At 41.0% G+C, this 14,950-nt stretch overlaps 1 protein-coding gene across 2 annotated transcripts in view; it reads left to right on the plus strand.

Moving 5' to 3' along the window:
• DROSHA (drosha ribonuclease III) overlaps positions 1-14,950 on the plus strand; it is a 118,395-nt gene that overhangs the window by 81,192 nt on the left and 22,253 nt on the right. For both annotated transcript variants that reach the window (XM_045003835.1, XM_045003836.1), the window contains 2 exons: positions 2,246-2,348; positions 13,817-13,887. In XM_045003835.1, the coding sequence (XP_044859770.1) occupies positions 2,246-2,348; positions 13,817-13,887 (174 nt within the window). The remainder of the gene's footprint in view (positions 1-2,245; positions 2,349-13,816; positions 13,888-14,950) is intronic.

The raw sequence follows: 14,950 nt of genomic DNA on the forward strand, positions 1-14,950 counted from the left end.
TGACCCCTGTGCTAATATATGGACTTCTAGGGCTCCTGTCATTAAGGCCTCCATATATTTAACTGTTCATTGCACTGGAGCTAGTGAATGTTGGTAGTGAATGGATAATTGAAGAGCAAATTTGGTAGTTGTAGAAGAACCTATAATACAGCATATGTAGCAAGAAAGCGTAGTGGGAGAAAGGTGAGAAAACCCCCTTTAATTATTTCCCAGCCTGGATATTCACTGTTTAGGCTTACTGCCTTCTGGCAAAGAATAATATTAGAAGGGCTTTTTGTGATAAGTAAGATCAAGCTATGAAAAAATACAAGAAGTTCTATGAAGTTTAGCTTTTTATTAGATTTTGTGAGTGATGTGTTTTGGGGTTTTTTAAATTTTTCTCTGTGATAGTAAGATTGGAATATGCTACAGAAACCCGATTAAATCCATTTTCATGATAGTTTGGTATTCTGTTGTTCAAATTTGTTTTTGTTAACAGTGAAAATCTTACTACATTTGATTTCAAAGAAACACCCTCCGTCCTGCAACAACAATAATATAGCAGGCCAAAGACTTACTAAGATTACACCACCCAAAATGTATATTCTAAATATATTGCCTATGGTTTCAAAATTCCCTTTTTAGTCTTCTTTCTCCATAGCCAATAATTTAAAAATGTATTATCCAGTTCAGAATTATTGTCAAAGATTGTGCCTTTAACTTCCTGTCCTTGTTCTCTTCATTTCCTATCAGGAATGGAGGGGCAAGGAATGAACCCAGGAATTTTCTTCCAAAGGGCTTCCTTAAGTACATAGTGAGCAAGACAGTACAGATTACAGAAAAGCCTTTCAATCAAAGCTCCATTCATAAATATGTTGTTAAAGTACTTGACACTTTAACATGCTTTATCATTTAAAATTCTGTGTGAAACAGGTGCATGTGTTCTTAAAAATATCCATGTTCTAAATATGTTATCACATTTATGGCCTCTTTTGAGAAAGTTGCATATGTAGCTTACAGCATGTTTTATAATATAAATATATTTTATTTATTAAATATAAATTTACCTGATTTTCTGGGGGCTGCTTTGTTTCCATCATCCCTTCTCTCCCCCTGCCCCTTTGTTTAAACATCCCTCTACAACATCACATTGCTTCAGTTTTCTTCAGTTTAAAGAAGATAAGTAAGATCTCCGGTATATGTTCGTATGTAATTATCTGGAAGGGTCATGGTTGAATAATACAAGGTGGACTCTTCTGTATTGTGGCTTACCCTAGCCCTCTGTGGATTTCTCTGAGGATCCAATATGTGTGAATATTTCTTCTGGCTGAGCTGGCCCATTTTCTCTTATAGTCTGTATCTCACAGACACAGAGCACCTGGGTTTTCCTTTTAGGAGTCTCCTTCACCATTGCTATAGTTCAAAGTGGGACACTTTTGATTTGCCACAGATAGGTTTGCTTTGCTTGGCTATTGGTTTTTCCTGTAGGCCACCTACCTTTCTCAAAGTCCCTATTTTATTCTAGGTATTGGTGCATCCAAATTGTTTGTTTTGGGATTCAAACTACCAATTTCTGTTGCGCTCATATTACTTTATAATCCAGTTTTTAAAAAGATATTGGCAACCTATCTTGATCAAATCTGAAATTATTAATGTATTCAAAGAAGTATTAAGCTGGAAAAATTGGAGTTGACACTAAAAGCAGAAAATAATCTTGAAGACACTTAAATTCAGTGACAGGTTTCAGAATAGCAGCCGTGTTAGTCTGTATCCGCAAAAAGAACAGGAGTACTTGTGGCACCTTAGAGACTAACAAATTTATTTGAGCATAAGCTTTCGTGGGCTACAGCCCCACTTCTTCGGTTTAAATTCAATGTAAACCACAACATTTTATTTTGATGTTGACTCTTCAGAGTAGTTTCCCTCAGTGTACAAATTGGTCTGTGGAATCTTACACCAGTTTGGGGAAAACCTATTCTAATACACATTTTGCAAAATGCACAAATCTGTCTTCTTCAAAAATTCGTTTAATGGCTTTGTGTCAAAAAGATAACTATGTAAAAGTGTAGTTTTATATTTGAGGACTAATCTTGCACCATTGTTAGCTGGAGGACTGCTTTTCAATTTTCTCAATGTGAGTTGTTCCACAATAACGTATATGAACTAATAAGGCTGTACGATTGACAACCTGAATGCTTATATTTTTATAGTGCAAATGTTCAACAGTTTCGACTGTCCTTTTCACATATTGTGTTGGTATTTGTAGAAGCTGGAACTGGATCGGTTTATGCTTTATGCTCATGGACCTGACCTTTGTAGGGAATCGGATCTACGTCATGCGATGGCCAACTGTTTTGAAGCTTTAATAGGTAAAGTATGTGCATGCTGTATGTATGTATGCGTACATGTTACATATATTGTCCATAATATTATTTTGTATGCAGCAGGACTATGAAAAACATTGGTTTGTAACCTTCTTAATGAAATATTGACGTTTTTTGACTTACATATATAGTCCTGGAGCCTTACAACTGCACCTCTTCTTAGAAGGGACCAGGGCATAGGCAGTCTTGCCTAGCGGTCGCAGCTGGGCAGAGGTCTGCACACCAGGGACAGTAGTCACTGATAAGGAGTTGGAGGAAATGCAAGAGCTGGATTGTTAGGAAGAGTGAGACCGGGGTCGGAGACTGGAGATCAGAGGAAGTAGCAGACTGGACTCAGGAGGCAAGAGTCAAGGTCAGAGATAGGCTGGAGTCAGAGACTGGAGATCAAGGAAAGTCTGGCATTGCAGCAGGCTGAAATCTGTGTGATTGCCCAGGCAACCTCAGGGGTTAAATAGGGCAGTTGTCCAGTCAGAGGGTTGTCACTCCGTCACTTGGGCAGTACTTCTTGCGGTGGCTACTCTCCACAGTGCTCCCTCGCTGTACCTTAGCATGGTCTCCCACTGATACTGTGGGAATAGCAGCTGTCCCAAGCTCTGCAGACCCAGGTTCTAGTCCTCAGATCCTTTAACTTATGCATTATACACACTTCAGTACTGAATGCCATATGAATTCCACTGAGTAACATTGGGCTTCTGTAAAGAGACAGGCGGGTGGAAGTTCAGGGCTTCAGAATGAAGTTGCATGTACCTACAATCTGTGGAGTCTCTCACAATGAAGTAAGAATGTTCATAGAATAATATAACTGTAAAAGGAAGTTTACTATAACTGCACTTTTGCTTCCTCCTCTACTCTCCAGTGAGCATGTCTCTCTAGACTGTTCCTAATCCTGAGTATTTACCTGTGCTGACTGCTATCCAGATTTTGCAGACAGTTTGAACCAAGTCATAAACATTTTCCCTTGCATGCTGATTTGCGAGACTTTGATAAACCAGCACAGAGATCTGGCAAGAAGATTTTAGGGTTTTTTTTGTTGGTTGGTTGGTTGTTTTTTTGGTTTTTTTTCTTCAAAGACAAACCTTGATAATTCATCCAGGCCAGTATAGGAAGGTATAGCATGCTACCAAAGCTCTTCCAACTGAAAGAGGGACCAACATCAAATCAGCTGGAGTGCACTAAAATCTTGTTCGATGACTGACTGCACTGGGTAACAAGTATGAGTGAGGAGAGAGAACCCTAGTGTCATCTGCTGTTATCAACCAAAGCACAGAAAATAAGTTGGCAGGCAAATGAAAATTAGTGTGCATTGTATCCCAAGTTATAGGCAAGATTTACTGTTTTTTTTTAAATAAATCATCTTTATTTCTGGACAGAACAAACGCAATATTAATATAAATACATTTTTGTTATACACACACACACACACACACACACTCAAATAAAATCCAACAGTTCAGATTTATACACTACAATTGAAAATTCAAATGTATGAAGTACAATAATAAAGTTTAATTTATCTATAAAAGGTGGTAACTGCACAAAAGACATGGAAAACATAAAATAAAATAACCAAGCAGTGAAGTAAAATAAAATTTATTGGTGAACTCCACAGTAATCATTTCATACAGTAATTGGGGACATTACAGAAATAGGTTATGCTACTCACAGTGCTGTGTTGCTAAGATTTGAGAGGGAGTTGTCATATTATGAGATTAGTATCCATGTCCCTTTTGGTCTCACCAAAGGAATTTACCCAAATTAGACTTTAATCTGGCAGTTATTTTTGTATCTTCTAGTATAAATTAATGCTTTATGGGAAGCAACTTGACTTAAGTCCCTTTACTGTGCCAGTCCTGCAGGTGTGAGATTTGGATCCTTTTTATGCAGTAATAACCTTTTTTTCCACAAGATAGACTGTAGACTCGTATTAAAAAAATGAATAAACTAAAAACAGTATCTGCCCCCCTGTTCCTACACACACTTTCTTGTGGCTGTTGGATAACACTGTATTTAAGAGGCTCTTACATTGATTTCCAGCCATAAGCCAGACTAATACTATTTTGATGAAAATACATGGTGGTTGTTTGGCCAACAGAATCCTCCCTTCACTCTTCAATTTAATATGTTTAACTTAAGGTTACTGGCACTGACTGTCGTGTTCTGTAGGTGTTCTCAATGTACTAATTGTTGTCTTCCTGGTATCATAGAGGGTCAGTGTTGGCAATGATCCCAGTAAAAGAGCCTCTTATGTGAAATAGAATAAATTAAAGAAAGTAAAGACTTTGAGGCTCTATGTTAGAAAAATGTACCCAGCTATAATTACATGAGTGTAGTTACGCTGGCTCAACCTGTAATATACACAGGTGTAAATGTAATGACATCCTGCAGGGGTCATAGCGGGAACTGGACCTGCATCTTCTGGATCTAAAAGCATGAGTCTTTACTGTTAGATATAAAAGGATACCAGGTGGCTCAGGAGGCATAGCAGACATAGCAGCCTTTTTATTGGTCTAGCAGCTGAGGGGGCAGGGAAAGAGTCACGATTGTCTAGCATGAGTTACAGAAAGCAGGCTTGACATTGGTGCAGTATACTCCAGTAGATTAAGGCTTGATTTATACAGTTTTTGTACCAGTTGAACTATTTTGGTTAAGGGGGTGATTTTGTTTTTCTAAAATGGCTATACTACTATAACCCTTAGTGTGGATATAATTTTACCCGTATAAAGGTGTGTTATACTGGTATAACTTATTTCCCTTCCTGTATGGGAGAAGTTGTACCAGTGTTAAAGCAACTTTATACGGATATAACTGCATCCACACTAGAAGGGTTGTACTGTTTTGAACATATTGGTATGGTTAAAGTGGTATAGCTTTCTAGCATAAACAATCACCAGGTACAAGCCCTACTCTATATCCGTGCAGCATATCTCCCTAAGGGGTTTTCCCTGGCGTTAGCCACACTGAGTAAGTTACACCAGTGCAAATGTAGGGATTTGACAAATTTAGGTATCGGTGTAGTTACACATGCAAATATCCCTGGTGCATGTGGGACCTAAGTACTGGAGGAGCAAGACATTTATGCTGAACTGTGTCAAGTTAAACTAAATTTCAACTGTTTTTGGAATGGGGGGAATGTATTGGGTGTTGTTTCAGCCCAGTCAGTTCAGCTTTTTATGCATTACACGGGCTCCTAATGCATTTTGTCCTGCCTTGAAAGATATATTGTAGCTTGCTTAGATGGTAACCGCTATATGGATTCTGCCTTGGGCCATATTGCATTTCATTTGATCCAGTTGTTCTTTTAACTCTGCTTTGCTTTTCATGAGTGCTTTGATCTTTAATTTAAAAATAAAAAAGAAACAGAAGAATGAGTTGTATCGTGTGCTTAGTTCACACATTTCAGCCCACTAGGAAATTATTATTGTTGTTATTGGTGTGGACTTTGATTGCTAAGAAAACAGACCTACTCCTTGGCCACAAGTGCAGCAAGCTGGAAATGCAGTAAGTTTTTGTTAGACCCATACCTAAAAATTGGGATGTTTTGTGGGCAGGCAATTAAAATAATATATATTAGGGCCTGGGGTTCCTCCCTTAAGGAAATTTAAAATACCAAGTGCATTTTACAAAATTTTAAAACAAAAAAATGATAGCCAACATATAAAAAGCAGTCTGGTTCCTACTCAGAATTTTATACTAGCATAATTTGCCTCTGGCCAGCTGTTCTACAAACCGTTGTTCTGAAGACTAGCGACACATTCAGAGTGTCAGTATTTAAAAAACTGAAAAGTAAGAGAAAATATCTGCTTCCCATATGTTGGAATATTGACTCCCTGGTTCCACCTTCTCCCCACAACCAGCTCCCTTAAGTCCCTTTCTCCTACACAGGTGTGTCTTCTATGGCTGGTTTTAGGATTTCAAAGGCTTCCCTGTAAAGAGGCATGGAACAAAGTGTCAGTAGTTGAAAAATGCCTGCATAAACATATATAAAAACATGTAACCAGCTGGCATCAATATTGCAAAATCCACAGAAAAAGGCCACTTAGAAACTAGTGGAGATTGCTCTTTATCTATTTACATATTGTGTGTGTATATATTTCTATGTAATCTATTTATTGTAGGCAAGGCCTTTCTTAAGATTACCTGACACTTCCCATTATAAGACCTTGTTTTCAGTTGTTTATAAACTGTGCCAAACTAACTGTTTGGGCTGACATTTTCCATGCTGGATGTCTGCCTCAGGCTGATTTTGGGGGGAAAATTTCATCCAAAATTGTTAGGCTGTTTTTGAGAACAGTGCTTTGGAAAATATATTATTTTGCCCATATTAAAATAATTCTGGTGACCTTTTTTTTGAACAGCTCTAGTTTCCCCCCTACTTTGGAAAAGGGACTAAAAATTGCTAGGGGGTGCCTTTCATGTCAGGGATATGCCTTTATGATCCCTGTGATGCTGGCTGACCATGTCATGCTAGAGTGTATTCAGGTCAGTTCACTTGTATAGATCAAAGTAATAGTTAGATATATAAGTGTGTACTCAGATGTTTAAACTTACTGAAAACTAGTGGACTGTTACCAGTATTATTTTCACTCATCTATTCCTGTCATAATGTAATAGCAAACATTTACACGATAAATACTTGTGTAACTATCAAAGAAATCTTGTGAAATGCCAATGAAGGAACTAAGGACTTTAACAGAAAATAATTTCACAGCAAGTGGCCATTATATATATGGGCGGAAGTCAAAAGTCTAAGTGCCTTCCTCACTCAAAGGAAAAGCCCATGTAGGGAAAGACACTGTCAGCTGGCTTTCTGTGTGAAGGCGCTATAAATATGGATTCAAGAAATGATCCATCATCTCTGGACTGTTTGAATTCTAATAGGGCAGTATATCTGAATGAGAAGACAGAGATCCCCAGAGTTATTCTGGGTAGCCCTGAAGGACTTTTGGGAAACTGGCAGTTTATTACATCACTGCCACCATTTGGAGTTATAAACTGTGATTTACCTGTTGTTATATTTTACCTGCTTTAACCTTTCAATAACTCTTTTTTTTCTTAGCTAATAAACCATTAATTAGTTTACTATAGAATTGGCTGCCAGCATTGTCTTTGGTATAAGATCTAGAGTACCAATTGATCTGGGGTGAATGACGGGTTTCAATCTAATGTGCTGGGATTTTAGGTTTAAATAGCAATACGTCTGTTAGTCTATAAGGTGCCACAGGAGACTCTGCTGCTTTTATCACAAAGTTTGTCTGGGTGGCAAGATAGACTGGAGAGTCTAAGGGGTCTGTCTATGACTCCATGGTAAGACTGGTATAGGGATCCTGGAGTTCACATTTGTTGCTGACTTGGTGAAATCTAATTATAAGAACACAGCACCAGTTTGGGCTGTCTGCCCTTGTTTTCTGACATTCTACCGTGAGATAGGCACTCTCCGTTGTGAGCCACTCTAGACAGCGTGACAATTCCTGTGGAAAATTGGCCCATATTTGACCAAGTTATAAGACTTTGACAAAATCACAGTTCACACATACTCAGTAGAGACGGCTTCCATTTTAGCAGCTAAAAACTCCAAAGATGCTACCCTTATTGAGCATATGCAAGCCTCTCACAGCTCCTAGGGCTGAGTGAACGGGTATATTCTGTCACACTGTGTCGAACTGTGCATGCACCATTACCCCAGAGCAACGGAGCATGCTCCATCCCCTTACAGCTCATATGCATGACCAGATTGCCTGTATGCCATCCTCACAGAGCACTTGAGCATGGTCCCTCCAGCCCTGGAGCAAAACTGGGTTTTCCCTGTAATGGCTTTTCCCAGTGGCTGTGATCTGGGGTGGGACTGGGCACTGAAACTGAGAGCAGGGAGTCTGTCTCTCCTGTGCTCCCAATGACATCTCTCCCGCTAACACAGGGCACCTAGGCACTGCGGAGGAGAAAGCCATCTGATTCTTATACAAAGGGAACAAACTCTAGGTGGGAAGCAAAGAAAATACTTGATTGGGACTAGAAGTGTGGGAGAGAAACGGGCTGGCTGGGTAAGGAAAGTGAGCCTGGGAAGTTGGGGAGGGGAGGAGGAGGAGGTTGTGACCAGTCAGGTATGAGACTGGGAATGGGAGCTGGTGGGGAAAACAAAGTGTGTGGTGGGGTTGAGAATGGTAGCCACTTGACTGGGGCGGGGGGGGACGACACAGATCAGATAAGGAGCTGGGGAAATATACTACTGTTATCAGTTACTCCGTCAGTTTCATTGCCAGAGTTCTGTGTAGTGGATATAAAGGCTGCAACCCGCTGATGATCCATGTAGGTCTCGATATGATGCCACATGATGGAATTCCTGTTTTCTTTTTTGAAAACCTAGGAAATACCACACAAAAAACATCAAAAGAACATTACTAAGGTTGCCAAGTCAAGCCCTCAAAAGTTAACTTTGGCATTTTTGAATGTCATTAAAGCCTATATGAAAGGGGAAAAAAAGAAAATAAGAATGGCCATAGTGGGTCAGACCAATGGTCCATCTAACCCAGTATCCTGTCTTCCGACAGTGGCCAATGCGAGATGTCCCATAATACAAATTACTACCAATATTATTGGCAGTACTACTAGTTTGTCATCTCCCCTAAAGTCTGGGTGCATTATCACACAGTCCTATATTTGTATTATTGCTGCTTCTCTCCGAAGGGATGGTGGTAAGATAAATATATGCGAGGACAAGAACCTAGACCATTGTTGTTGACTTGAGCAATCCTGTGACAATTCTTATAAGTGTTCAACTGCATGTTGACAGGTTTTGTATGTACTTTATCTGCCCATACTGGCATATACCATTTAGCTGCTGAGAAGACGAGGGCCAAAGTGGCTTTCAGTTAGGTCTGAGTGTCTGTGCCCTGACTGATCCCTCCTAGTTTGTGAGTTATATTGCTCCTGGTTGTATCTTGGTGGTGGTCTTTGTCAGATATTGGTGGTATGTGAGGCTATGATCCAAAATCACACTAAGATATTTTAGGAAATCTTTGTGCCTGAGTTTGGTGTTCTAGAAGGTAACATTCAAGTTGGTTGCTCAGGTGGAAAAAGGACATAGCTGTTTTTCCAAGGGTTTGGTCTCAGTCGCCATAACCTATAGCCCTTCTCCAGCTTTTTGATCTGGGAGGATGCATTCCGCATGGGTGGACGTGCTTATTTGGGTGCGATCACAAGGTCATCCATGTATCCAAAGTTCCATAGCTGGGTGTGACATAACAGGGTACAATCCCAAACCAATGAGTAGCTGTGTCACCTCTGCCTTGTAACCTGGGTTGCCCTTTCCAAAGCCTTGTTGCTATCTGGACTGCTCACAAATAACCTCCAGTAAGTCAGTCACTCCCAGCTATGTCTGTGCGTGCTGCAGCCAGCTGCACCTTAAAGATTACCACATGGTGACCCCAACACACGCCTAGTCTTCGACTTCTTCCCCCAGAAATGTATGTCCTGTACTGCCCAGCCCTCTCCTAGATAGTACAAATATAGAAAGTCTGTATTCCTTTAAGGGAATAACATGCACACAACTTGTTACCCCCGGTGGAGTTACCCAGACACTTCAACTTGAATGTACTGGATTAGATAAAACAATAAAAAAAAGTTGTATTAACCATAAAGAGAGATTTTAAGTGAAAACAAATAATGAGGCATCAAAGTCAGAAATGGTTACAAGAAAATAAAGATAAAACATTTACTGGTGCCTAACTTAATCTACATTAGATTCAAAGAAAAATTTTCTCACCACATGCTTCCAACAGTCTTACTGACCAAGCTGTTTAAGTCAGGGCCCCTCCCCCAGAGTGCAGCAGCTGCTTCCTTTGTCTTTTCAGGTGCAGTGAATACAATGGGCAGGGAGAGAGAGAGAGAGAGAGTGTGTGTGTGGTGTCTTGCAGTGTCTGCCCCTTCTTTTTATAGTCCTGTCTCCTCTTTGAGAAGCATTTCCAGCTGGGAGCAAGGCAACAGGCAGTCTGTGTGGAAGGGAACTCCATGCTGTTTCTTTTCTAAGATGTGGATTTTTTTGCCCCTGCCTCCTGTCCTGCCAAAGAATCACCATTTAGCAGGTAATGGTCCATCAGCCTTGTTTACACCTGGCTGAGGTGTCAGCTTGTCCATTGTCTCATAGGAACTGGTTTGGGTACTCCCCAGACTTGCCCTGAAAATCTGTTTTTAGTCATTATCTCGGCTTATGTTTATAACTTCTCATATAACGCTACTACATGCACTTGCCTTGATATTACTGATCAGCAGATTATGAGATTTTAAATGATACCTCACAAGGCATATCCTGTACAAACATTATTACAATAGTGTGTACAGTGTGAACACGGGTATATTCTGTCACACTGTGTTGAAGGTATTTTGCTGATATAAATATTAAAGAGTGATAGTGCCACCTAGAAACCTCTGCCAGAGGGATGTGCAGGTCCCTTTCAGGGGCTACCTGGGCCAGAGCCGGCATCCCTCCCGTGCCCCAGCCCAGAGCCCACCCCCAAACTCCCTCCCAAAGCCCACATCCCCTCCAGCATCCAACCTCCCTCCAAGAGCCTGCACCCCCTCCTGCATCCAACCTCCCTCCTGGAGCCCACACCCTGCACCCCCTTCTGCCCCAAAGCTCCCTGCCTGACCCAGACTGGTAAAAGTTAGTGAGGGTAGGGGAGAGCCAGCGACAGGGGATATGGAGTGAGCAGGGGCGGGGTCTCAAAGAAGGGGCGGGGCAGAGGCAGGGCTTCAGTGAAGGGGGCAGGGCAAGGGCTGAGGTGGCTTAAGCTTCCCCGGCATTGAAGCATGATCCCAGTGCTGACTCATCTTCCCTGAATATGATATTGGACTATGACCTATGAACTAAATTCTAAAAGAATTCTTTGCAACTACAAAGCTCACCATCTCTATGTATCTAAACCTCAAGAATTGAACTCATGTCTGTATGTATATTGATCTTTTAACCATACTCTCTCTTTTCTTTTTTTAATAAATTTTAGTTCATAAAAATTGGTTATAACCGTGTATTTGGGTAAGATCTGGAATATTCAATAACCTGGGAGGTGATGTGTCTGTTCCTTTGGGATTGCTAGAACCTTTTCTTTTATATGATGAAATGAGATTTTCAGAAATCTTCATCATATTTGACTTGGTTACTTGGATGGAAGCCTGAGGCTGGGTTACTGTAAGGGAACTGTGTTGTTTGGACTTCTGAGTAACCAGTGAGGTAATAAAGAAGCTCTCTTGTGCTGGCTCGGTAAATATGAAGTATTAAAATATCCACAAGCTTTGGGGATTGACTGCCCCATTTGTTGCAGTTCACCCTAATTGAGTAACCTCAGCTGGCTCCCCTGGGACACTGTTCACAATGTGTTATTAATGTTGGCAAAAATGTATAAGGAAAAGTTTTTCTGTGTAACTTGGGATGTGTGCTATACCCTATAACAGGGGTGGGCAAACTTTTTGGCCCAAGGGCCACATTGGGGTTGCCAACTCTATGGAGGGCCGGGTAGGGCAGGCTGTGCCTCCCCAAACTGCCTGGCCCCCACCCCGTATCCGCCTCTTCCCACTTTCCACCCCGACTTCCCCCCTCAGAACCCTCCCCTGCTCCTTGTCCCCTGTCCGCTCCCTCCCGGGACCCCCGCCCCCATCCAACCCCCCCTGTCCCCTGACTGCCCCGACCCCTGACAGCCCCTGGGACTCCCACCCCCTATCCAACCGCTCTCTGCTCCTCATCCTGCGCTTTTTCTCCGCTCCTGGCACCCTGTCAGCTTCTGACCTCACTAGACAGGACTTCAGTGGCTCAGCCCTCCAGCCAAGCCACACATGATGCCCTTCTGGGGTAGCAAAGGTCCAACGAGGATTATTGCTGTGCCTTTGTTAGTGTTTACAGCCCTGTCTCTGGTTTCAGTTTTGAGCCCCTTCTGGGCTAACTTTAAGTCCTTCCTTGGCCTGTTATAGAGCAGTATCCCTAGGACTTTTCCCCTGGAGACTCTTTGTCTTCACCAGTTCACATTGCCCCACCTCTCCAGCCAGGTCATCACTCAAGTTCAGTCCCCTTGAAGAGGGGTAACCAAGAGTTTATAAGACAGTCTGTCTGGCCATACCAGGGTCTTCAGCCCCATTCCAGCCCTTTGCTTCGGCTTCTAAACATGCCTTCTCCTCTTCTCGGGGCTTAGGACACTTGGCCAGTGGTTGGTGCGGGGACCTAGGCCCACCCACTACTCCGGGTCCCAGCCAGGTACCCTAAGGACAGCAATCTCACACTGCTCCCTTTAACTCCTTCCGTTAGCTGCTACTGTTTTTCTTGGGCATTTTCCCACTGGATCTCTTTCCTTTCACCCATTACCTTAGGATTACAGTTCTCAAGTCTACTCTCTCCTTGCAGAAAGCAAAATGCAGCCAGAACTCAACTTCTGGTTATCTCTGAGACCCTGTAGCCAAAGCAGAGCACCCTTCTTTGTTGCTCAGGTCACAGCCAGGAAGTGACCTAAGCCAAGCCCCTGCAGCACCTTTTAACTAAGCCACCTGGCCTCTGATTGGCTGTGTCTTATGAGGCCTCTCTAGGAAGGCCTGGAGGACCCATGTTTGCTGTTTTTTCTCCGGGGGCAGAGTGTAGCAGGGCCATGGGTCTCTACGGGAGGCCTTGACGAGACAGGTACATATGTTACATCATACAGTATAAGAAAGATTCCCCCGGGATCCCAAATCAAAAGGTTTGTTTCTGTCTAAAACCACTAAAGGACCCAAAATATATCAGTTAAACTTCATTCCTATATAAAATTGCTACAAGGTCCTAGCAATACCAGTGTTCAGAACTATGATATAAGCAATTTAAAAAAAAACAGCAGTATTCAACACACTATTAAACCTAACTCCAAATAAAAAAAACAAACCCATACACTGATGCCAGTTTGGGAAACAAAATATTAATTGGGGGTGTGTGTGTGTGTGTGTGTAATAATCGGTTTGAAATGTTGAGAGTAGTTCTGGCAAAGATTCACGCAGGATACGGGAAAGCCAAAGGGACAAAATGTTATTTCTTGGTTATAAATGTCCACATATCAAGTGTACGAGAGAATTGTAAGTAGCTGGTTACTTGAAAACACCTATAAAAACAGGATTACTTCTAGCCTAATGCTGTTAAAGTTCATTGTTCTGGCATATCACTTTGTATCATTGATGTAACTTGTTAGGATTCTAAGAATCTTTTTCTCCTTGTTTTACACTGTTGATTTGATACTCTTTACTCAATCATTTTGCATTTTAATTACAAAGGGAGAGAGAGAGAGAGAAACTTGTGGTTTCCACAACTGCTATTACCACAATTGTTGTTTCCCTTTTTTTGGGGGGGGGGGAATGGGGAGGCAGGAAAGGGGGGATTTATCGTCTTTATTTTGTACTTTTCTGAAAACTAGTGCATTTTTACCCTATTGTATATTATTCCTTCCATATAGGAGCTGTTTACCTGGAGGGAAGCCTAGAGGAAGCCAAACACTTATTTGGACGTTTGCTCTTTAATGACATGGTATTTGTTTTCCTGTTGGCTGAGTTACTTTAAAAAACACGTTTTATTCATTTACATGTTAATTTTGTCAGTTTAATTAAAACCACAATTTTTTTTATATTTGGTGGCTGGACTAGAATATACTACATCTGGTTTTTTTAGTTCAAAGGTAATGAAAACAGCATTTTATAATACTGAGCTGTACTGGTCCTTTTGGAAACAGAGTAACATTAATTTGATTCTGTTTGCTCATTGGCCTACATGAAGAAGAGCAAATAGTGCATGAATCTTGTAGAACTCCATTTCAACAGTTATTACAAATGGTAGAAGTCTGTGCAATGGATTTAAAGGTTCCAACTTAGCTGCTGATCTTTGTGGGGGTCAATATAGTTCTAAATGATGGAAATTTGGGGGGGGGGTTAATTAGGAAATTACATTTTAAAAAACTATATTAAAAGTACATTGTTTGAAATTCAGAGGGAGCTCTTAATTCTGGCATTTCCTAACTTTTGAGTGCTTGACCTTGCAACTTTAACATTCTTTTAATCTAGGGTTTTGGGGTTTTTTTTTAAATAAAGAGTAAATAAAATAGGGAATATATAATTATGTAAAATAAAGATTTTAACAGTATACATATGAGATGGTCTTTTTATCCATAAGTGGTGTGGACCTAAATGAGTTATGCAGCTCATAGGAAATGAATTCCAATAAAACTTTTAAACCACATCATACCATCATGTATTCAGTATATGCCATGTATGTAACACAAACATTGTTTTAGAAGCATTAAAATGTATTGGGACTATTTTTTGTAGCCCTCCAAGTGTTAAAGCTAGGTGTTTCAACCACCATCAGTCCAACTACACAGTTAAAGTCTGTTCCAAATTGGCTATTTAGGAGGCCAGTGAGGATTGATATTTGCTGATTTTTGTTGTTGTTGTTTGTTGTTCATTTATATGTTTTTAAGATGGTTTTATTCAGCACCATGGATGTGTGCACACACTAGCCTATGTAACCACACATTCCCATTACCCCCTACCCTCTTCCTCCTCCTCCATTGTTTGGTGCACAGACTTGTGGCCTT

This window comes from Mauremys mutica, chromosome 2 (genome assembly GCF_020497125.1).
Source record: "Mauremys mutica isolate MM-2020 ecotype Southern chromosome 2, ASM2049712v1, whole genome shotgun sequence".
Classification (NCBI taxonomy): Eukaryota; Metazoa; Chordata; order Testudines; family Geoemydidae; genus Mauremys; species Mauremys mutica.